General features: G+C 37.2%; 1 protein-coding gene across 1 annotated transcript; it reads left to right on the top strand.

Moving 5' to 3' along the window:
• Nucleotides 1-662: 662 nt before the first annotated feature.
• On the top strand, nt 663-26,283 carry LOC132143570 (carboxypeptidase E-like). Its single transcript, XM_059553917.1, has 9 exons — nt 663-1,106; nt 15,368-15,564; nt 20,544-20,711; nt 20,835-20,952; nt 21,631-21,813; nt 22,750-22,889; nt 23,044-23,143; nt 24,557-24,675; nt 24,756-26,283. Exons 1-9 carry the CDS (start codon nt 866-868, stop codon nt 24,852-24,854), a joined length of 1,365 nt encoding a protein of 454 aa, XP_059409900.1. The 5' UTR covers nt 663-865; the 3' UTR covers nt 24,855-26,283.
• The last annotated feature ends 183 nt before the right edge of the window (nt 26,284-26,466 follow it).

Raw genomic sequence — 26,466 nt, 5'->3', positions numbered from 1 at the left:
TTTTATTTATTTAGTTATTTATAGATTGTTTAGATATTTAGAACAATTCAACAATACACTTTTCAGAATTACATCACTGTGATTGGCTGTAAATACAGACCATTTCTTCTTGAGCACTTGTTACATGGTTTCCTGACTTACATATATGATTTCCAAATATGATACACTACTGTGCTATGCTACTGTCACAGTACCTTTATGTGTATAAAAGGCCCCGGCTTTTATTTGAGGAATTACGGTATATATATTTCAACATAATATTTACAGATAATAACCGTAAGCTATTATGAGTTTATGACTGTATGGACAGATATATTTGGCATATTTGTCATATATTAATTATTATTGGTTTGATAAATCACTTTTTAAACATAAAAATTAATTCGATAAAAAAAAGTGATGTAGCATCATTAAGAACAAACGTTATCTAACAATGATCACAATTATATTTTTAAATAGTTAATAATCCAAATTAACCCCAAGATTAATTTATGACCAAAAGAAGAAATTCATATGATAACAGTTTTTTTTAAAAATTATTTTCAGGTGAGCAATCCTTGTAATTATTGTTCATGTTCACATATGAACATGTTCATTCAGTAACGCTGTAAATTCGTTCGTCACTACATAAGCCACGCCCATGCAGGGGTAGCACCGTGCGCGTCCACCCCAATTCCGCGTGTGTAAACTTTGCACTGCACGTCCGCGATTTCACGCGCGTCCCCGCGGCTAAACAGGTAGTCAGGTCTCGCGCCCACACATCAGTTCTAAGGTTCAGACAGGACACGACACAGAAATCCAGAGAGACACAGGAAAGAAACGGGAGACAGACAGACAGCAGTGCTAACAAGACAAATCGGGAGCGATGACGGCGGCGGTGTTTTGCGGGGCTCTGCTGATGCTGGCCATGGCCTCAGGCGGAGATGCTGCGGGGGAAGGAGCAGTCTCCTTTGAGTACCACCGATATGAGGAGATGCGGAAAGCGCTGGTGTCCGTTTGGCTCCAGTGCCCCTCCATCACCCGCATCTATACTGTAGGCGAGAGTTATGAGGGCCGAGAGCTGCTCGTGCTGGAAATGAGCGACAACCCCGGGATCCACGAGCCTGGTGAGAGATGAGCATTAACTATGACACATTATAATACAGCAAGACAGATCATCAAAGCATTAACTAATGAAGCTCAACAGAGCTTCGAAAGCAAGCATTTCCCTCTGTGTGCCATGTTTTATCCATTCTACATGGAATTACATTAGGCCATTAATCGATAACAAATCAATAAAGGGGGTTCTCCAATTACAGTCACTCTTCCAGTGAAATAACCACCTTTGTCATATTGCCTTTTTAAAATACATTTCACATTTTATCCTCTTTGCTGACAACAGTGAGTGATGTGATAGATTCATAAACGCCCTCATGGCGAACGGAGACATTAAGCTACTGAATGGCTTTTGAAATTCATGATTTTAACTTCAAAATTTGCGATGATGCGAACTTGTCTAATAGGCAATTGAAATTGAACAGGCATTGCACCAGAGAATACTTTGCATGGTCACAATAATGTATACTGATTAATTTAATCATTTTGCAAGTGTTTCATAAATCATGTCTGCTCGTCGTGATGCGCAGGTGCGCTTTGGTGTGTGTCTGCGCGCTCACGGAGATGTGATGACAGCAGCTCACTGTGCGCCATTTTGCGAAGGTTGCAGAATTAATACAGTATATAATTGCAGACCAATTAGAGACTCAAGGCTTATTGCACTGCTTCTTGCCAAATAAATAGATACATTTGCATATATATATATAGTCAGTCCAAGTAAGCTATATAAATAAATATATATAGCCTATATATATATATATATATATATATATATATAGCTATATATATAGGCTATATATAGCTATATATATAGGCTATATATATATATATATATATATATATATATATATATATATATATATATATATATAGGCTATATATATATTTATTTATATAGCTTACTTGGACTGAAGAGTACAGTAATGAATGAAGGAGTCTTCCTAAATGAGGACCAGTTATACTATTGCCCTGGACAGCTGTCATTATTCATGACTGATTGCTGAAGAATTAAAAACAGCCTTGTAATAAAAACATTGTTTTTGCTGTGCACATGCAGATCTTTATGGTAGGCCTATGCCGTGGTAATTAAGGTTTGAGTAATAAAGGCTTAAACATGAAAGTAATATTCGTACTATCATTTTGTTTGTGTTGGCTGATGTAGGCTACCGTGGTTTTAAATCCTTGATCTGCATCAATTATTTAGGAGTGTTCATTTTTGATAATTTTAATTCTGAATTCAGAACGCTATGTCTGAAACTCAATTGGAGGTATGATCTTATGCATTCATCTTATCTCTGTCAATTAAACACTTTTTTGTTTTATTATGCACTTAATTATGCACAATTACATGCAAGAAACCCTAAACCCTAAAACCCTAAAGATACAGTAAGTACATGTAGTTAATTAATATTACTCAGTACTTAAATTTATTACACTGTAACAAGGATACCTTAAAATAAACTGTAACCTGAATTTCTTTTGATTAGAATAAAATCATTAATTAACATAAGTTAGTACACAGTAGTAGATATCATGAGCTAACAATATTGAACAATAAAGCATTTATTAATCCAGGTTCATTTTAAATTCTGTATATTCACATTTCAAATTGTATAAATTAATGAAAAAAGAATGATAACAAAATAATAAATTAGCAGTGTTTGGGTGTAGCTAGTTACATTTAATGGAATAACATGATTTAATTACAAAATAAATGTAATTGAAATTAAATTACAGTTCTTATTAAAATATTAGCGATTATAAAGGGGTTTCATCTGAATATTTTCACACGCAAACATATTTAATTTACTTCTTTCATAAATTGCATTGACTGCTCTAAAATATGAGACACCAATGTTTCAGTAGTTTAGGATACATAGGAGGCATGCTTATTCAATATTTGTTTTATTTTCTGTTTGGGTTTATGTATATGCTTTATTTTTTAAGATTAATTGTTTTTTTCAAGGCATCGTTGGATGCCAGTATTTATCTAAAGATTTGATTTCAACAACAGTATCATAGCTATTAAACTCTATCTTGTTGTAAATCAGTATTTAACCTCAGAGTGATATCAAAGTAAAAAGTGGTTCTAAAGTCTGATTTGGTGGTGGCTATTCTTTCAGTTCACTTATTTCTTTAAATAATTGCCTGCTTTAAATGTTTCAAAATGTTTGCCACTTGAAAACATTAGAAATTTAGAAAAGTAACCAAAAAGTAATCAAATGTAATCAGTTACATTACCTTATAAAGATATAGAAATAGTTACACTACTTACTACATTATACTTATTACTACATGCCATCTGAAACCTATAGCATTACCTATAACAGTAACTTCCCAACTCTGTAAATGAAAAAATAATTCAAAAGTAATAACATTTTTAAGAATATATATTTAAAAGATTATAGTTAATTGACAATTGACAGATTAACAAATGCTGTAAAATTGTATATTATTGATTGATGATACCTAATGAATTAATGTTAGCTGTAAAATTTCTGTAAAATGCCATTTTGGCTATTAGAGCTCACTTCAGCTGCAGTCCCTGGACATATATTATAAAATGACACAGAATATCTAATTTATTTTGGAAATGTCATGTAAAAAATGTCATGCATTGGATTTCTTTTATTGACAGATTAAGTTCATGTGTTGACTAAGCAAAACTCATTCACAGTCTTGTGTTGATGGTGAGGTCCATGTGTACAAGTGAGAGTAGTAGGATGGGGAGCTGTTATCCTAAAGGGCCCCTGTTCCTTAAATAGTATGGTTGGCTCTCAGTATGTGTGTTTGCATAGATATTATGACTCATTGCATTAAGGCTTTTATTGCTACCAGATGAGTTTCCAGCACCACCCACACCCTCAAGCTATGGGCAACCAGCTGCACCTCAGCAGCAGCGTACAGATGTGAGAGAGAGAGAGAGAGAGAGAGAGAGAGCAGGATATCAAAGAGAGGCCCCGTCGTCGGTCGGGTGCTGCTAGTATTGGGTGTTACGGCTGGGCAGAAATAGCAGTTGCCCTGGAGACAGATCAGCTTAACACCATGAGCCATGCGCTTCCCTGTACTCAGTCAGATGAGGAAGAATTAGCGTGCAATGCCGTCTGCCACAGGGGCTGGGACACGCTCGGAAACAGGCCATCTGGTGCTCTGCTGAGTGAGCATGTGACAGCACCTATATCAGATACACACATTCACACATATGATAAGATCTGGCCTTTTTACTGCCTCCTTTCAAAGCATTGTCTCAAGCTTTTCGAACTGATCAAGTGTCTTGTGTATTGATATGAATATCGCATATGCATATTTTCACTCTGCACTTCCACAAATACACCTTGGTATTCCCTTTTTTTTTTAAGTATTCGAGGGACACATCCCATTCCACATTCAAAATAGCATTCATTGTTGTGAATAACGCTAATACTGCATGCATTTTCCCATGTGAAAAGTTTTCCATGTGCTCAAGTTATATTAAGAAAAAAATATAAGGAATTGAGGAAAAAAATGTGAATTTTATGTTCATCATTAACTATAAACCAAAAATGGCCCGAAGATCTCTAGACCCTACTAAGTGGTAGCTAAATCCAGGCTAAATTTGCAACCCTGTGATACACATTCTGGTTTATTAAAATGTAATGTAATTAATTTAATTTAATTTGAATTCATGTAAATATATAAACAAATTACTCACCCCAAATAAACATTTTGTCGTCATTTACTCACTTGAGTGATGAGTTGAGTGATGACATAATTCTCATTTTTGATGAACTTTCCCCTTAATTTTGATGTTTATAGACCAATTTGTGTGCAGAGACCCTATCTGGTGGCAGAAAATGATAGTTTTACAGTAGCAGTCTATGGAAACCATGGAATAAAAGAATGAAAAAGGTCATTTTGAGTTTATATTTCAAAATTCTGACTTTTCTTGCAACTCCAAGATTATATCTCACAATTCCAAAAAGAAGGATCTCTCCATTCTCTCTTTTCCTCTCTATTCAGAATCATGAATTTATATCCCACACTTCTGGCTTTTATCCTAAGAACTGAAAAACTCGCAATTGTTGAGTTAAACGTGCAGTATGGAATTTTTGGCCACCAGGGGTCACTCAATCAAAATAATAACATGAGACGTACTTTGATGACGTCGGGAAAGAGCGTAGGCTCATGGGAGTTGCTGTTCATTGGAACACGCGCTCTGTCGCTCCCCACATTCCTCACTCACTTTAACTGAGGCCGGCGACACACTGGATGCGTGGCGCAAGCGTCTCAGCTGCGTGGCGTGTCAGTTTTTAATTCGGCTCCCATGTTAATAGGTTAGAGCTTGCAGACTGCCTGCGTGAGACGCGTGTCTCAGGCCCGGCTCGAGCCGCGCAGAAAACGTGTGCATGCTAGAAATAGAACCGACGCCTATTTTTCACGCGACACGCACGCGTGTTGGAAGCTATTCCAGGCAAAATATAATAGGAAAATATGTTTATATGTAATTTTGTACACAAATACATATTAATTCATGACATTTTGATGTTTGAAAGTCTATAGGTTGACATAAATTCAGATATAAATGTAATTTAAAAAATAAATAAATAATTATAACTATAATATTATGATTTTCAGATATTGCACCTGTCAAACATAGTCTATTTTGCTGTCAATACTGTTGACGGTGTCCTTTATCAGTAGGCTTTATATTTATGTTCAACATGAAGTATAGATATTGTTGTCATGAAGACAAGAGCCTGGTCTGTGGCGGTCTCCCTCTATGTCACCTACAGCAGCAGCAGCGCGCCACGCTTCTGGCACGCAGCAGAGACGCCACGCAGCCAGTGTGTCACCGGCCTTAGTATTTTGACAATCACGTATTTTCGAACGGAGAGATATATGAATTATCAGACCCCTATCAAATCAATATTCCATCTAGCTAGTAGTAATATATGTTAAAAAAAACACGGTTGCCTTTCGTTAATAATTATTATTGGGCTACGTTTATACTATGATATCGAACAAGATAGTGAACTGCATTTGAAGCTACTTTATCCAGCTAGATATAGAACACATGTAGATTTACATTATACTATACATGAGAGCTAGTCCGTCTGCGTTTTACACAAGACATCATCGTTTCACAAAATATACGGATAGATATAGTTAGCTGAATGGATGCATACCTGTTTATTAGAATACAAGCATCTCTCTGTAGTTTCAGCTTGTCACGAAGCTCTCTCTATCTTGGAAATGCAACTCCAATATTTACCCGTGTCTCATTTCTTCTTCGTCCCAAAACCTTCTCAGGTCATTTATTTCACCCATACGTTTGCGCTTCACAGAACGTGCAGGCAAAGCATAATCATGATCCATAACTAAGTTATTGATTGAGGTATAAATACGAATATAAACAATATAAATATAAAATATAATAGTCTCGATCAAGGCTAGCTACTACTTTTTCTTCTTCGTCTCGTCTTTGCTTCTTTTCACCTTTGTATTTGGCGGTTCCGCAGGAAGTTAGATAAACTAGAGGGGTCAAAGTTTATATGACGCCATAGACGGGCGACAAAACGGAAATAAAGAAACGTGCCGTGTCTTCTAATTAAACTATAATTTTCTCCGGATTTGAAAGTTCGTGGAAACTGTCGGGATAATGTAAGTACACAACAAAAAAATATATATAACATAGATATAGTGATATCTGCTATTTTTAAAGCAGAAAAATTACATATTGCGCCTTTAAATTGATATATACAGTCCACACTAAGATAAATATACTTGCATTTTTGCAAGAAAAAAAGTCACTGTGAGATCAAATCGGTAAATGTTATGTAACGTTATAGTTTTAAATAGTATTTCATGCTGTAACTGTAGGGCTAATACAATGTGTTTGCATATGTAAATATTATGTAAACCTATTGTTTAAATCAAATTCCTGCTTTAATCATAGCAGGTTTCACCCATAGTCTGTCTGTTTAATCATCTGCGTTTAGTTTCAAATGGTGTCTACGATGACAGTATTGTATAAAAATTAGGGATGCATGATAAATATCACCCGATATTTATGCGCATCTTATCAGTAATGCCGGTTCTGTAATCAGCGGTAAATCTCTACAGCCGTAGTTCACTGACAAGCTGTGCCAAACCATGATCAAATTTAGCGCATGTTTTGTGCGGCTTGTCAGTGAACAGCTGCTCTGTGTAGTAAATGCTGCTCCACATGAAATCACACACGTGCAGAGATTTACCGCTGATTACAAAACCGGAATTACTGACAAATTGTGCATTAAATATCGGGCGATATTTATCGTGCATCCCTAATAAAAATGATTTGCATTCCGTTTCTGATGGATTGTTTTTTCTTATTTCATGGATTCTACTCATTTTTTTTATCAGTGTTTTTCTGCCACCACAATGTGCGCACAGCTGCAAGTGACAGAACTATGACGTCTACTCCAAATTGGTCTATTGGAAAATATGAATAGAACATAAAATAGCTCATTTGACCTCCTAAGGTTAATAATCACCCTTTTCTGAAAGGTTAAGAACCTCTTTTCACTGACCATTTGTTTTAAAAAAGAAGAATGTCAAGCTCTATTCATGGAAAGTGTTGTATAATTCTATTTTCCACTGTATTGTACATTTATTGTACAGAAAAATAAGAGCATACTGAATCTGAAGCAACTGAAGCTCTCTGTCTCTTTGTGGTTTTTTGCACAATTAAGGGGTGTGAAGAAAGTGGTATCTTCCAGTGAGCCAAAGTTCATGGAAGTTTTGGCCTTAATGGTTAGAGAGTCGGACTCCCAATCGAAAGGTTGTGGGTTCGAGTCTCGGGCCGGCAGGAATTGTGGGTGGGGGGAGTGCATGTACAGTTCTCTCTCCACCTTCAATACCACGACTTAGGTGCCCTTGAGCAAGGCATCGAACCCCCAACTGCTCCCCGGGCGCCGCAGCATAAATGGCTGCCCACTGCTCCGGGTGTGTGCTCACAGTGTGTGTGTGTGTGTGTGTGTTCACTGCTCTGTGTGTGTGCACTTCGGATGGGTTAAATGCAGAGCACAAATTCTGAGTATGGGTCACCATACTGAATGTCACGTCACTTTCACTTATTAATAATACATGCTAGAGGGATTCCACATCTGTTTTCATCTCTCTCTCCCTCTTTTATAGATCACACCCTCTCTTCTAAAAGGGTTATTCGTTATTTTAGACAGGAATATAGTTGAATCTTTGAACAGTGTACAGTATTCTGCATAGATCAAACCTTTTCTTTAAATCATTTTTATCTCTCCAAAATAACCATCATATCTGTGGTCAGATGTGTTGTTGAGATGCGTCTTATGTCATACATGGCCTGACTGTTCATGAAATATGTGTGCATTTCCACCGAAGAAGTGTGCTGGATCAATTATTTTGAATTAATGGTCTCCTTGGGTCAGTATAGCCATGGAAAACACCAGCGTTTCTTTGACGTTAAAGGTATTGTTTGTGTATGTGTTTAAGAGGTTATAGACTTGCGTCATAAGCACACATTTCTTGACTGATTGAACTGATGAATTCATGGATGGATGAGTTTAGTAGAAAGGAAAGAATATATGAAAGAATAGAATCAAACCTAAGGCTGAATGATTCAATATAATGAAATAAATCATTTTTATATCTGAGGTTGCCCTTTTGATATTTGAGGTTTTAGAAAGGAAGAGAGTCTTTGATGTTGTGAGGTTTTGTCATCATGTGGTCAAATGAGGATCAGAAAGATTAGAATAAAATCCCTTTCTCCCTTCCTCCTCCTTTTCCTCTCATGAAGATGAGACAGCAGTTTCTGCTCTCGAAGGCACTAGATTTCTCATCTTTGGGCTCACTGTTCTCTATGTGTCTCTCTGGCTAAAACCCAGCAAGAGAGATTGTGAAAGGGCAGTCTGCTCCAGTAAACATAATGTGCTAGTGAGTGATTTGTTTTTCATTAGAAATCTGCATTTTGAATCAAGGTGCACATTTTTTCAGTCCTTTCCTTTCTTTTGGAATCGAAACTTGATTCAAATTTGGCAGCAAACACGCTGTTAAACGCGTCTTTATTGAATTGCTAAATTTGACTAGTTTGGATATTTTTCCTCCAAGTTTAAAAGGAACCAAAGCTGAAACAGAATGTTTTAAAACCCATGCATTCGTCATTACGTCTCCGTTCTGCAGCGTTCACATATTGTACGGCACTACTCTATAACTGCATAAATATTAAATATCATTTAAAAAACACAGGCGGATTTGTCAATATTAAAGTGAAGAACACCTGCTCACTGCTGTGGCATTATTAATACATTGCATATTATTGCATATTATTATGTTTTTGCGTGCATTAAATGAGCATAATGCAAATTAATACTTTTAGTCAGCAAGAATGCATTTCAAATAAAGGCTGTTATTTTGAACTTTATAATCATCAGGAAATCCTGAAAACTGTATCACAGTATAACTGTTTTCAACATTGATAATCACCAAATCAACATTTTAAAATGATTTCTGAAGTATATAGATAGGCCTATATAAAAATAGAGAACAGTTATTTTAATTGTATTTATTTTTATAATAATAGTTCACAGTATTACAGTTGTTTTTGTATTTTTGATCAAGTAAATGTAGCATAATGTACAAAATCTTGTAAAATTGGAAAATAACTCCATCAATTTATGAGATTCATTGTTATTTACTGTATTTATCAATAGTCCTACGCCTAATGTACAGTACAGACCAAAAGTTTGGACACACCTTCTCATTCAAAGAGTTTTCTTTATTTTCATGACTATGAAAATTGTAGAGTCACACTGAAGGCATCAAGGGCTACTTGACCAAGAAGGAGAGTGATGGGGTGCTGCGCCAGATGACCTGGCCTCCACAGTCACCGGACCTGAACCCAATCGAGATGGTTTACGGGTGAGCTGGACCGCAGACAGAAGGCAAAAGGGCCAACAAGTGCTAAGCATCTCTCTGGGAACTCCTTCAAGACTGTTGGAAGACCATTTCAGGTGACTACCTCTTGAAGCTCATCAAGAGAATGCCAAGAGTGTGCAAAGCAGTAATCAAAGCAAAAGGTGGCTACTTTGAAGAACCTAGAATATGACATATTTTCAGTTGTTTCACACTTTTTTGTTATGTATATAATTCCATATATAATTCCACGTGTTAATTCATAGTTTTGATGCCTTCAATGTGAATCCACAATTTTCATAGTCATGAAAATAAAGAAAACTCTGAATGAGAAGGTGTGTCCAAACTTTTGGTCTGTACTGTAAATATTTATTTTATTGTGAGACCCAATATACAACCTAAATTTGCTTGCTGAAGGATTTATGGTATGTTTACAAGTTGGTCTGTGATATTTAATCTTTAGTCAAAAATTGTTATTTGAGGCACATAGCTGCAAGTATGATATCCTTGCATATTTACCAAAACTTATAAATGCAGATATCTGATACCACATTTAACACCGATTTAAACCAAAGTGACATTTTACACTACAGTTACATTTATATTTGAAGGCTATGGATTTGTCTTAAAAACAGATCTGAGAATACACAGATAATAAAGCTATGGCCAAGAAACAGAATGCTGCGTGCTGCGTGAGGTATATTGTCCTAAATGAGATTAACAGATACCGTGTAACAGTTCTCATCTCTCTCTTGACGTATATTTTCTTTGTGAGGAAGGGAAAAAAGAGAAAGAGGGATAGAGAGGTAGTAAACAAAGCAAGGAGAAAGTTAATGAGATGAGAAGAGTGTGTGAGAGAAGGTGTTGATGTTTGAGAATGTGTTTAGAGAGATCATTTTAGCCTTTTTGTTTGTCTGTTTCACTGATAGATTAGCAGCTTTCTCCTTTCCCAGCCTGCACCTCACTTCATCTGTACAGCAGATGATTTCCTCATTACTGCTATCAAAACAGCTTTACTTTATTTGGATTAGACACACATATTAAACTGTGTTTCATAATAAAGGGGACGTTTGTTCCATGCAGTCTATGTGGGATTTGTTTATCAGGGGATTGATTGGGATTGATTATCAGTTTGACTGACACTTTTACCGATATTGATATTGTAGTTTCTCTCTCTCTCTCTAGGCTATATTATTTACATTAAAAAACTTTTAGCTGATGCTCTTATTTAACAAAAGAGAAATTCCAAAAAAAAATTATACAAAATGTTGTAAACATTATTATGTTATTTTAATATTATTTTAATATTATATTTATAGTGTATTAGTTTCATTTGGGGAAGTCGTGGCCTAATGGTTAGAGAGTTGGACTCCCAAACGAAAGGTTGTGAGTTCGAGTCCCGGGCCGGCAGGAATTGTGGGTGGTGGGAGTGCATGTACAGTTCTCTCTCCACCCTCAATACCATGACTTAGATGTCCTTGAGCAAGGCATCGAACCCCCAACTGCTCCCCGGGCGCCGCAGCATAAATGGCTGCCCACTGCTCCGGGTGTGTGCTCACAGTGTGTGTGTGTTCACTGCTCTGTGTGTGTGCACTTCGGATGGGTTAAATGCAGAGCACAAATTCTGAGTATGGGACACCATACTTGGCTGAATGTCACTTCACTAAAAAATTTGATATTTATATTTATTTCACATTTATATTTATTGCAGAAATAAAACAATAAAAAAATCTGATTGTTATGACATGTAACTAAACAAATAAAGGAAAGCAAATGTAGACGAGAAAAAAAAATACAAAAAATACAAAAAAGTTGATGTGTTTATTTTTAGATTGTTGTTTTAGTAAATCCGAATGACAAATTCCAAGTATTAGAGCATAGATTTGGTCTTAAAAGTAGATTTTATCTTAACGGTGAGGTGCAGTTGAAACGATATTTAATGCATGATATATATTTAAAACATTATATCCAAATTCTATACAACATATCCTGTTATATGTAAAAATAAAATCTAATCAGAAAACACCTTTACTTTTCAGCCACTTTCTCACACACTTTTTCTCAGACACCTATTTACACACTCATGCACACATTGCACATTTAAATGCACATTTCCTATGGAAAGGCCTGGGAATACTTTGCTTTGACATTAACATCTGCAAAAGAGTTTGGTGGTAAGTTCATTTTGAAGTAATTGGAGCTTCAAAGTCTGGTTGTAAATGTGACAGGGACATACGTCCTAATTTAGGAGCTTGAACACACACACACTGTGGATATTTTGCACATGCTGCTCTTTAATTGCGAGATGTAGAATATTTCGATGTTCAGTGGAGGCAGTGAAATAGATGGCCAAAAAAGGCCAGAGCCTGCAAGGAAAACAGCTCTTCCATCTGCTTCCTGTGTAATCTGTGTGCATGGCAAATAAATGTTCATTTAATACTGTATGCCTTTGTGTTCTTGCTTAACTAGTGTGTTGGCTTTTCTAAACAGGTCTGTCCAATGTAAACATCTATTTTAGAGCCCATGTCCCATATAAGGTGCTTAAATATTATATAATGTTTACTGTGCAATGGCAGGTAAACATTGTTTGTTTGTTGTGTATACGTGCAAGCTCTACATTACAATAAAATCAGTGTGGTGTGCTTATCAGGCGGAAGAGTTCTCAGAAGTTCACGTTTCTGAGATTAACAAATAAAAACGTCTAGTGTCCTTTCCTGGCCTCTGATGATTTGTGCATGTTACCTGAGGGATGAAGTGTGTTTGCCTATGTTAGTGCTCATGTTTGAGCATGGGATTGTTGGGGAGGGTTTAAGTGGGTCAGGGCTTTGTTGTGTGAAAGCAGAGAGGATTCTGGAAGTTCTAAGTATATTACCTGAGCCCATGTTTGCACTGGGTTTAGTGTTTGCAGCAGTTGATAAATATGTTTTTTATTTTTTATAAATGCACATATATTTTACCATATATAACCATTCACAAGTGTGGGGCTAATAAGATTGTATTAATGATTTTGAGATAACACCTTTTATGCTCAAAGTTTGTGTATACTGTTTCTATTTTAATATATGTTTATATTTCATTTAAGCTGAATTGTCAGCAGACTATAATGGAAAACTGTTTCTGCCAATGAATAAAAAATTTTTTATCTCACAATTATGACTTTTTCTCACAACTGAGACAATTCTGAAAATCCCAAGCTTGCAATTCTGACTTTTTACTCAGAATTGTAATATATAAACTGGCATTGTAATATATAAACTGGCAATTCTGAGAAATGAAGTTTATATCCCACAATACTGACTTAGTTTCTCTGACTTTAATTTCTCAGAATTATATTCTAAATAACTTGTAAATTTGTATCATGCAATTGGGAGAAAAATCTCTGAATTGAGAGATGTGAACTCGCAATTGCAAGAAAAAAAGTCAGAATTGTGAGATTAAAAGTCGCAATTACTTTTTTTTACTTAAAGAAGTGTTAAAATGCATTTAAAAAAACCTTTTGAACAGAAGTGTACATAGAGTCTAAACTAATTACTAAACACACATTTTTAAATGTCAAGATAGCATAATACAAGACACAGCGACGTTATAAATATAGATTTAATATTACACATTAATTTTCTCAAAGTAATATTTGTAGTACTTACATTTTTTTTATGAAACAATATGCAAAACTATTTGTATAATAATATATTTCATCAGCTAAAATATGAGTATCAGCTCTGCAATAGTTTTTAAAAGGTTTAATGTGTGTGGCAAAGTAGGCTTGTGCTGATAGACATCATGATGTTGAATCACCCCCCACCCCCCACCCCCCATTCCCCTGGCAATCTGCCGAATCTCAGTCCATGTTTGGAAAGAAAATGACATGTATACGGAACCCCTAAAGGGAATAAATATGAGATGGGACAAAAATCCATACTTCAGTAATTTCTCTCGCAGTTATATCTTCCGGGAATTATACTTTATATAAGTTGCGGGCATCAGGGAGCCATTATTTTGCCTGGCATTGAAACTGCCTTTGAATGCACAATCACTTTTCAGTTTCACTATCGACATTCGCCATCGCATGTAGTGTGTTTATACTATGGAGTGGCAGTACTTAACACATTTTACAAGATTAGATGTTTGTCAGTGACTCTGAGGATCTGCAAATCATTCACCATCACCCTCAGTCCTTTGTCCTTTCTCTGTTTATGTGGTAGGTACAATTTTATGTACTGTAATGTAAAAGGCATCTGTAAGCAATCGTTTTCTGAAAACGGATTCACGCTTTGAGCATACCACCTAACCCCCCCCCAACCCCCCCCCCCCCCCCCCCCAAATGCATATACACACACAAATTTGTTTTCGTGAAAAGTGGGGCGTAGTGGTTTTTATACTGTACAAACTGATATGTCACAAAAACAAGAGCACAATGTCCATCATCCATTGGGATGTTTCACTGTAGACATCGTCCGATGCCAATTTTGTAGACATTGCCCAATCCTATGGGGAGCTTGTTACATCATTTGATTACATCAGATTTGCACTGGGTTCTGTTTTTGCAAAAACTGAGGAATTGCAGGAATACACCTCTACCCTGTATGTTTTATGTATTAAATGTATATGCACATTTAAATAAACAAATAAGACCATGTCTTGATTATGCAAACAAAGGAGCTGCTTTTGAGATGGAAAAGAAAAGAACATTAAAAATAACCAAGAGGAAGTCTAACAACTCATGTAAAATGAATAGAAAATAAAACAGCTCATAAAATATTGAGTTTATTATTAAAATATTTAGTATTTAGTAGAAATTACATAATTTACAGCCTTATCGCACCCTATTTGTGTAAAGTGATAAATATAAGAAGTGTGGATATTTTTAATATCTGTCTTTGTTGTGCTGATTTTCATTGGTTGTATTTTGAATTGGTTGACTTTATTTATGTAGTGATTTTTTGTACTTTTAAAGCCCAACAAATGATCAGTAAGTTATATACTTCAGTGCTATTTTATATAAAGTTTTTCATTAAATAATATTTTTATTAAATTTAAGGTAAAGTTTTAAGTTCATTTTTTTACATAAAGTGTCAGTCATTCTATTTTTCCTCTATTTGACCCAGTATCATCATACATCATAAATTTTCTATAATAATTGCTAAGTGACTGACAAATTGTCAAATACATTACTTATGATCAGTTGGTAAGATACTGGTTTTGCTGTCATGTGATTCATACAACTCAAATTGTACAGTTCACTTTTTAAAAGATAATGCCTAAAATAACTGGCAAGGCATCATTTATTTGTTATTTTTGTCTGTTAATTTAACAGACACGTGCATACAGTTTTGTGTCATTAACTGTGTTTGTTTTTGTGTAATAGGTGAGCCGGAGTTTAAGTACATTGGGAACATGCACGGCAATGAGGCCGTGGGAAGAGAACTGCTCATTTATCTGGCTCAATATCTCTGTAATGAGTACCAAGAGGGCAACGACACCATCATTGACCTGATCCACTCCACACGCATTCACATCATGCCCTCCATGAATCCTGATGGCTTCGAGAAAGCAGCCTCACAGGTACGCACACACACACACACACACACACACACACACCTTACACAAGAAGAAGAATATAAACAGAATGAAGGTGTATCTTTGGTGTTTGGTGTCTTGTGTTCCAAATGGGCCTAAAATGCAAAATAAAAAGCCTAATTAGGGATATTAAAGATCCATTTCCAAAAGCACAAACATAAAATAACATTTGAAAAGTTTAAAAAAGTTGTAAGTACTGTACACAATATGTTTACCGTTTGTGAAAAGGAAAATATTAAATACAATTAGAAAATTTGATATATTTAAAAACTATTTACCATTTATCATTTGTTCTCGTATTTCCATCATGACAACTCTTGGAAGATTTTAGCATGGTAATGGATATGATGTATTTAGTCTTGGCTGCTGCTGCTGTAATGCAAGTACAGGAATTTGCTACTGCCAATACAAATGCCTATACACTGCTGTACAAGCTTATAACTTCTTGGAGCTGAAGAAGGTTGAGGGTCTCAGTGGAACTCTGAAAAACTCTTAAACAGCTAAACAGCACGCTAAATGTAAAGCAGCAAGCTCATTTGCTGTGTATGCAACATTACGTGAGCGTAATAGAGACAATACTTAAAATAGCACTAGTGATTGACAGATTTCTACTGTTTTTTTAGGGCCTTTTCATAGTATTTTTCATAGTACCAGAACAGATTGTGGAACTACCCACTTTTTGGTCGTTTTTGCACCACCAGAACTGGGTGCGATTTTAGTACCGTACTACCTTTTTCAAGAACCAAATTAGCTCCTATTCCAGAGTATGGTCTAACCAGCACAACTGGTACTACCCGTGATGTAAGTAGACATTGATTGGCCAGATGCATTCGAAAATGCCCTCACCTGCCATGATTTAAAACACTTTGTAAACATACTGTAAACATTGTGTCAACTAAAGTGCAGGCACTTGTAGCAAAAGTAGCACTTCCAGTTGTCCTTGGAGATTCTTAGTTCTCCTTTCTGTTCATTCAATCGCTTTACGCATACATCGACATTCCATGTCCATTATTGTGAAACCCGCTAGACACAGCGTCCTCCATCCTCCTGATATAAATATTGTTCTTTGTTTTCGTTGTTGAATGCGCACAAATGACATCGCTGTCAACCAGCTCACATCACTTCCTAGTACACACTGTGGGGTGTGAATGCTACCCTTTAAATGGTAATGGGAAATAGTTTGCGCAAAAATATTCCCAGTACTTTAGTACTGTACATTTAGTTCTGGAGCTAAAACGTTTAAAAATAGTTTTGTTTTGTATGTAATGGCAATTATAATCAAATGGCAATTGATTATATTTAGTTTCGTTTTTTTATTAAGTTAATTTCGAAAAACGTTTGGGGCATTTTTTGTTTGTTTAATATAAGTTTGTGTTTTTTAAAGTAATGACCAAGCGGCCAATGTTTAAATGTTAAACCTTAAAAGTTAAATGTGCATTATATCCAATAGTTTGTGCGGCGAGGGGAAGCTATGCGTACTTTGCAGGACATGGAAACACCTGTCTGATCACTTGCATGTTTTCCGTGGATACACCGTAATTTTTGCATAATTTATCATTCGTAACTGAAAAGAGTCTACTTTTATTTTTGTTCACTCAGAATATCAACAAAACGTTGTACTTTTATAAAATAAAGAAAACAAACATGATTGCTGTCTGGTCTTGAATAGGTGCGCTTCACAAAAATGAACCGAAACTCAGTGAATACATGCCTCATAAGGTTTTAAATTTGTACTTAATGAAATAAAACATATTGTGACGGGAGGAGCACAAGATAGACACAGTGGGCGTGGCGTCAGGCCTCGGAGAGGCTTTTATTAACAGAAATCAAATAAAACAGGGGATAAAAGTGGCCAAAGGGGAAGAGTGTCCAAAATAAACAGGGAATCTGGTGTCCTCGTCGTGCTGCGGGTTTCGTGTGGGTCGGGCAGTGTTCATGGAGGAAGGGTACAGGTAAGGGGCGGAGTCCGGCGGCCGCACGCGCTCCCCTCTTCGGTCCGGGGCGCGAGGGGCGGCAGCTTCCTCTAGCGGCCGCATCACTCTCGTTGGCCGCGGCGCTGGCAGGGGATGGACGGCCCGGCATCCTGGCCCGACGGCCGTGTATACGGGTGCGGTTCCCATCCGGATCGCGGGTCCGGCAGCTCACGTCTCTAGTGGCGCAGGAGTCCCTCAACGCACCCTTCCTGGACCCACGAGGACACCAGTGTGCATGCACGGGGAAGAGACCGGTCTCCCGAGGAGAGGCGCGTTGGGCTTTTAAACAGCGGCGGTGATGAGGCTCCATTTCCTTCAGGTGTGCCCCATCACACGCCGTCAGCCCTGACTCGTCCAGCGCCCCTCCTCTCACACACCCACTCCAGTCGGGAGCCTGGTGAAGGGCGGCGATTTAGGACGGGGTGCCGGTGACAAATCAGGGAGGAGGCAGCTGACTCGTCACATTCCCCCTCCCAAGCGACATCCCCATCATCAGGGCGCCGCCCACACGGGAGTGCTACCATCCTCAACCAGGCTCCAAACGGTCGGAATGGGCGGGGATTTCTCTCCGGGCAGTCCTCCCTCTCGCAGCGCACTAGAACAGGGACAGAGAAACCGGGTTTTAGTGACAGCCTCAACCAACCACAGGGTAAAATGACAATAACAGAGAAGTCACTTACCCCTTTTGTGGCTGGGAGGCTGTCCCTGGTTTTCCTCCGTCCCAGTCCGGGCTCTCACGAACGTTTGCAAGCGAGAGGGAGTGACGTCACCAGATGTTTCCCAACTGCGCTGTCTAGGCTCCGCCTTGCCCGCATTCTCCACCACTGTGACGGGAGGAGCACAAGACAGACACAGTGGGTGTGGCGTCAGGCCGCGGAGAGGCTTTTATTAACAGAAATCAAATAAAACAGGGGATAAAAGTGGCCAAAGGGGAAGAGTGTCCAAAATAAATGGGGAATCTGGTGTCCTCGTCGTGCTGCGGGGTTCGTGTGGGTCGGGCAGTGTTCATGGAGGAAGGGTCCAGGTAAAGGGTGGAGTCCGGCGGCCGCACGCGCTCCCCTCTTCCTCTAGCGGCCGCATCACTCTCGTTGGCCGCGGCGCTGGCAGGGGATGGACGGCCCGGCATCCTGGCCCGATGGCTGTGTAAACGGGTGCGGTTCCCATCCGGATCGCGGGTCTGGCAGCTCACGTCTCTGGTGGCGCGGGAGTCCCTCAACGCACCCTTCCTGGACCCACGAGGACACCAGTGTGCATGCACGGGGAAGAGACCGGTCTCCCGAGGAGAGGCGCGTTGGGCTTTTAAACAGCGGTGGTGATGAGGCTCCATTTCCTTCAGGTGTGCCCCATCACACGCCACCAGCCCTGACTCGTCCAGCGCCCCTCCTCTCACACACCCACTCCAGTCGGGAGCCTGGTGAAGGGCGGCAATTTAGGACGGGGTGCCGGTGACAATCAGGGAGGAGGCAGCTGACTCATCACAATATAGAAAACAAAAACTCTTTTATTATAATCATAATCTGTATAGATGCATTTCTTAAAGGCGCGTCTAATGAGGAGATGGCAAGCATTGCACATGACCAATTGGCTCGTGGTTTGTCATGGTAATCAAATCAAAACTCCTTTTAAAATGCAGCTTTTCCCGAAGCATTGGGAACTTTTATTAACTCCCCATGCTCCAACATCTCTCTGATGCTCTGCATGGTCAACTTTCACCTGTATGCTAATGCGTGTGTATATGCGTTGCGTATTGCGTAGGCAATGTATAATATTTATAATAGCCTATAATCATTATAAAAATAATTTACAAATAATAATTACAAAATAAAAGGAGGAGAAGCTAAATGAGCCTGACCTGAGCCTGATCTGTAAAAGAAAAATAGCCCTGCCCGAATGGACTCAGCATGTCGTGTGCATAAACTATGATGGAAACACATTTACCAAATAATTTCCTCAATGCACATCGAAAAAGTCATCTGACTTTGAGCTATGAGATGGCAAAGTCATTTGTCAAAGTATTTCTTTATAATTATCTTAAACAACTGCAGTCCCAAACAGCTGGCATCCACCTCCGAAAGCAATGAATGCATTTATTGTGTTTCATCTGCTGGCCCTGAGCCGCAGGTAATTTATCATATACTGTATGAAAATGACTATATTAAGTGGCTTCTTCTAGTTCTTCTTAGTGATATTTAGTGCCAGTTTACCAGGAAGTGATGATTTTGTTCTCTTTGACTGCTTTTAAAAACTGCTTTTTTTGGAAACTGCTTTTAAAACCAATTAGGGTTGACCTGCAAACAAAATATTAATTATTAACTTAATATATAAAAGTCTTTACTTTTATAAAGAATGTCTCTTTGGATTTAAGACTTTAGTCTTTTAAACTTTACAGATCTTCTTTATGCACCTAGAGCTTGTAACACTCCGAAGAGAAAGGAAAAATTGAAATCGCATCATATGACCCCTTTAAAAAAAACTGTTCACCTTGTTTTAGCATTAAGTTTTGTTGACAGAACGCAGTGGTGCTGATTTCATAACACTTTACTGTGGTTTCTCATATCCTTCTGCATTTCACAACACATTTTATATATTTTACACATGAGGTCCCTGGACTTTTGGTTTTACATTTGTTTAGTTAAAACAGTTGTATTCAGACTTCCTCTTTAAGCCAAACTCACTTTACAAGACTCATTTCAGGCATTTCCTGTAGTGTCTGAAAAATGTTGAGTAACCAAAGTGCTTTCCTCCTCAGTCTGAAACCTAGGTTCCACTAAGTCTGAACTGAGTCTGTTCAGCTTTTACCTGTTTGTGCTATGTCTGCCCTGCCAAAAAATAAATGAACCCCCCTTTTTAAAGGTTTGCTACTGTATACTACTCAAAATTTTAGGGTCAGTAAGATTGCAACAAAAGAACAAGAAGAATATATATATATATATATATTTAAGATTGTGGTAATTCTGCTAATGGTATCATTATTATAATATTTATGTGCAGTCTGGTGAGATGAAGGACTGGTTTGTGGGCCGCAGCAATGCTCAGGGGATTGATCTGAACCGGAACTTTCCAGATCTTGATCGCATCGTCTACATGAATGAAAGAGATGGAGGAGCCAACAACCATCTCCTGAAAAACATGAAGAAAGCTGTGGATGAAAACACCAAGGTGAGAGAGTGTTTGATCATCTATATGTAAATATCGCAGCACGGTATTAGTAGTGTTACAAATTTTGGAGCACAAGTTTTTAGACTGGTAAAAAAAAAACTTTTTTTTATCTGTGTGTTACAGCTGGCACCGGAAACTAAGGCTGTGATTCAGTGGATTATGGACATTCCATTTGTTCTATCGGCCAATTTGCACGGAGGAGACGTGGTGGCCAATTACCCATATGATGAGACACGCAGTGGTGAGAAACCACATGCACACACAAAAAACCAATAAGATACAATCATATACATTCATATAAATTCTCAAATAGATATTATTTAATATAATATAATATTTGTTTGGGGTCAGTAAGAATTTTTGCAAAAAATTTCAACTTTATTCATAAACATTGCATTTATATTGGTACAAATGTTTTTATCTCAAGTAAATGCTGTTCTTTTGAACTTTAGGTAAATAAAGGAATTCTGAAAAGAAAAATCACTAAATGTTTCCACAAAAATATTAAGCAGCATAACTCAACAATAATGAGAAATGCTCCTTGAGCACCAAATCAGCATATTAGAGTGATTTCTGGGGATCATGTGACACTGAAGACTGGAGTAATGATGCTGAATATTCAGCTTTACCCTCAAAGGAATAAATAAATTAATTAAATACATTAAATTTTTTTAATAAGAGAGTTAAATTCAATTATAATAATTCACATAAGGTAACTATATCTACAGTATTTGCATCTTTCAACATACTGTAATTTGACCTATTAATAGACATCTTTTACTAGTTGGTTTTAGAAAATCTTACCAAAAATGTGTCTTACCCAAATATTTACAAGCATAGTCAATCAATTACAATACTATAGAATTAAACCTGCAAAATGTGTTCTGAAATGTTTTCTCTCTCTGTGTTTGTCCATCAGGTTCTACTCATGAATATAGTGTTAGTCCAGATGATCTGGTGTTTAAGTCTCTGGCTAAGGCCTACTCCAGCTATAACCCAGTGATGTCTGACCCAAACCGGCCGCCATGCCGCAAGAATGATGATGACTCCAGCTTCAAAGAGGGCATCACTAATGGAGGAGCCTGGTACAGTGTGCCTGGAGGTATAATGCACAGCTTCAGGAAATCACTAATAATATATTGTATTAATTGTGCTGTACATTGATTTATTAGAAACATAATAATTATTGTTATTAGTATTTTATTATGTATTGATGTGCTGTACATGTGTAAGAAGGAGTTTATATTGTCAAAGCCACTTATTTTTCTTAATTTAATCTAGAAATAGTGCAGAATATTAAGTGTTTAATGTAAAATTCTCAAAATGATTGTTAATTATTATACACTTTTATGATAATTATTTTTGGTTATTAATTTGGATTTTACTGTGTGATGCTATGTAATAATATGTCTCATCAGGACATTGTGCTAAAAGCAGAAGGTTTAATACCAGATTTAAAAAACAAACAGAAAAGGCATGGGAATTCATTTGCCTGAAGCTGGTAATCACATCTAGAGATTTGTGTACTTCCAAATTTGCGGCAGTGGTTTGGGGAGGGCCTGACAGCATCTTTGGGATAAATTGAAATGGCCATTGCAAGCTTCACCCAACACCAATTCCTGACCTCCCTGATGTTCTTTCAAATCCCCACAGCCATGTTCCAACATTTAGTGGAATGCTTTCCTAGAATAGTGCAAGCTGTTTTAGTAGCATTGGAGTGGATTAATGCAGATGGTTTAGAATTTTAATATGCAACAAGCTCATATGAGTATATGTTCAAGCATGCACATACAGTACTTTCACCACATGTTAATTACCAGTGCATGTTAATTACCAAAATAAAAAAATACAAAGAATAAGGCCACTTAAAGGGATAGTTCACCTTCAGATGCTGGTCCACACTGACTACCATAGTATGGGAAAAAACACTATGCAACTCAATGGGGACCAAATGAAGGTGAACTATCCCTTTAACGTCAGTTGCAAAACTTTCGTCTTTCCCCTTCTCTCTCTCTCTCTCTCTCTCTCTCTCTGTCAGGTATGCAGGACTTCAACTATCTGAGCAGCAATTGTTTTGAGATCACTCTGGAGCTGAGCTGTGATAAGTTTCCTCCTGAGGAAACACTCAAGCAGTACTGGGACCAGAACCGCAACTCGCTGGTCAACTACATAGAGCAGGTAGAGCCGACTCCTTTGCTTTCTAATGCCTAGTTTTGGTTTGAAAATGCTGACAGGGAGGGAGAGTTGTTTTGTTTTCTGTAGAGCTCGGACTCATGAGTCAGGATTAGAAGGAGGTAGTTTCATCCCTTTTGATCCCTCATGTCCTTCACAGGTTCACAGAGGAGTGGCGGGATTTGTTCGTGATCTCCAAGGGAACCCCATCTCAAACGCTTCTATTTCTGTTGAAGGAATTGACCACGATATGACCACAGGTGCACAAACAAGCACATACATACACGCACAAAGCAATTTGAAGGCTAGGCACAATTAGCATCATCAAACAGAAAAAAACTGTTATAATAAAGTATATATAATATACTTTTAATCATTATTTTAGTGCTGTCAATATTAGCAAGTTAATGCAGATGATTCATTTTTCCAGTTTAACTGCGTTAAAAATATTTAACACCATTAATGCAGGTTTGGAGCTAGTGTTGGCCACCCCACTCACACCTGCTGCATCTGTCTTTTTTTTTTTTTAATTGCATTTATTTAGACACAGAATGCCTTCATCAAATGGTAGACTTTACAGATGCACACTCCACTTTACCTCAGCATAATGTGCTTGTAGCCTGTGCTCTACAATAGCACGCACAAATGCGGTGGCATGTGCTGTAGCTTGTATCATTAAATATTAAAGCACAAATTAAACTGCGAGGATGCATGTCAGATCTGCGACACTTTCCGCAGCGGCAGGTCTTAAAGAAATAGCAGCCAAAAAAATGAATTACCCAGCTGCTGTGATGTCTGTTAATTAAAGAACCAAAAAAAATAAATAAATAAAAAGGAAACCAATCATTTCTGTAGCTTTAAGGATTGATCTATATTCAATTTAGAATATCAAAAAAGTGTGATAACTTTATTCAAATTCTATATAGTTCCCACTTGCTGAAGGGCACAGGTTAATTTGAAATTTGTTATAATGTGTTTATGTAAAGATTGTTTTAAGTTCACTTAAATGTTAAAATTGATAGCTCACAATTATACTGTGATATTGAATGAGTATAGTCGATGGTTAAATATTAGAGGGAAAACAAATCCTAGGGTCATCAGTAGTATTGGTATCAGTGATTCTCGTCTTCAGTCATTAAAAAAAGATGCCATTAAACAAATATAAAAAGTATATTGTCTTTATGTTGTTTCTACATTAATCTGAAGACTGAATGTGAAGTGTGAAATTATAGCAATATAAAAGTATATTCCAAAACTCCTATTGTTAGCTGGGATTAATCGCGATTAATTTCAGAAAAATGTGCAGCCCGGGGAGCAGTTGGGGGTTCGGTGCTTTGACTCAAACCTGCGACCTTCGGGTTACAAGTCTGACTCTCAGTCCATTAGGCCCAGACTAACCCCCTTTTTTAAATAGGGGGCAGTTTACCTGCCCGACTATTATTTTTATATTAATATCATTATCATTACAACAAAAAAACTACTTATCTCTGCAAATTAAGCTTGTACATGAAGTATTTTATCACAAAATAAATAAACATTCACCTTTTACTCGACCACCCATTTAGGTTTCTGTTGAAAATGTAGAGTGTAGGTCTGCCCTCTTGTGGCCATAATTTGCCACTTTTGGAAGTAAAATTTCAAATGTAAATCACTTTCGTTTTTTTTTTTATTAGCTAAGGATGGCGATTACTGGCGCTTGTTGGCTCCTGGTAACTACAAAGTGTCAGCATCCGCTCCTGGGTACCTCTCTGTGGTCAAGAAAGTAGCTGTTCCCCCCAGCCCTGCTACACGGGTAAACACAGACCCTCCGTTCTCTCAATTTCATTATATCTATCGTCCTGTTCTGACACCTCTCATTTTTCTCATTCTCAGCTGGATTTTGAGCTGGAGTCGCTGGAAGAGAGGAAGGAGGAAGAGAAGGAGGAGCTCATGGATTGGTGGAAGATGATGTCAGAGACACTCAACTTCTAACTTACCCGAGGCAGACGCCATAACCTAGCATTATGGGTGTACTATATTTATTGTTGTCGTATGTGTGTACTCATCAACTTAAAATAACATAATTCAGTTTTTTGGTTTATTTTGATTGTTTTACATTAGAGGCACTGCATCTCAACATATTTACAACAGCCATATGCGCATAAGCCATTCATACATGTTAGCAAAGACAACAGGTGTTAAAGCTGGGCTAAGTATTTGCATATATGGTTGTCCGTGTAAATATGTATATGTATTGCCATTAAATGAAATGCTATGTAGGTTTGGTGAAGTGCCACTAATGTAAACTTGATCCTATTGCACTGTTTTTGCAATATCGATCAACCTGGTTAGTGTTATTTTAGAGCATTGTGTATCATCTGCCTGTTATTACATATACTGACAGAAAAAGAATCACGGATAAAACAGAAAGTCGATATTGTGGAGGGCGATCTATTACTCTTTTGTAATGTTGTGTTTTACATTGATATTGTGAGATTACTTTGTAGCTATGGTCACCAATCACACCAACCAATCAGAGAGCACTGTGTCGTGATGAATGTACATGTCAGCAATGAATATTACTGTTTATTCTGATCGTGAGTGATTATGACTGAAGCCAATGTAGACAGCACTCATTTACACCTAATCAAAAGTCTCTTTCTGTTCAAACACTGTCCTGTGGTTTTAATTAGAATTATGCTTGATGTTTTGAATGGGAGTGCTTTTGATAAACCTGTTTCATTTACAAATGCTTTAATAATTATAACGCTAAATATCATATCCAGACAACTGTTCCAATGAAAAGCAAATAGAAGAGGTTATCAGTTGAACTCCTACTGTATGTTATAAGAACTATATAGGAAATTATATCATTATGAATAGATGATAGCTATAAATCTGTTTTATCTAGGTTTGTAAAGCAGATTTTCATTTCGGATCATAAAACAGCAAACTGGCACAAACTAAATAAACAAAAGTTTATTTAGATCTGATGGTTTTGTAATCTTTACCAAAATGCACAGTTGTGCAGGATGAAGTACTATCTGCAGTCTTTATTAAACAATCTGTAATATATTGTCTTTTTAGTTGTTGTTTTTTAAGTATATTTATAATTAGTGTAATCCTGTAATATGAAATGGCACATGTTAATGCTAAATCAATCAACGTTATGATAAAGTCTATAATCCTACATACTGAATTTCTCATTGATCCAAATGTTAACCCTCTGATTTAGGAAATTTCATGCACATCTAAATTAAACTCAAGCTTAAACTTTCAATATTAATTTCATGAAATGGCATTTCGAGTCATCTTATGTATTTCTCATTTGAGGCTTAAGTGGTATGTCTTGTATATGAATGTAATGATGGTTTAATCGAATGGTCCAATTTGCAACCAAAATAAACTTCCCTTTCTGTTGTCTTGTCTTCTTCTTGTATTTCTTATTTTTCTATGATATAAGCCAACTGCCATCATATCTGTCTGCCATCATGTTAACTGCAAATGCTAACATTTTTAATAATTAACATTAAAATTTATGGAAAACTAATGCAGAGTTTAGAAACTAATCAGTTAATTATACATTTCAATTCACTCATGCTCA

This window comes from Carassius carassius, chromosome 7 (assembly GCF_963082965.1).
Source record: "Carassius carassius chromosome 7, fCarCar2.1, whole genome shotgun sequence".
In the NCBI taxonomy this organism is placed as follows: Eukaryota; Metazoa; Chordata; class Actinopteri; order Cypriniformes; family Cyprinidae; genus Carassius; species Carassius carassius.
This window is presented reverse-complemented; position numbering and strand designations above follow the sequence as displayed.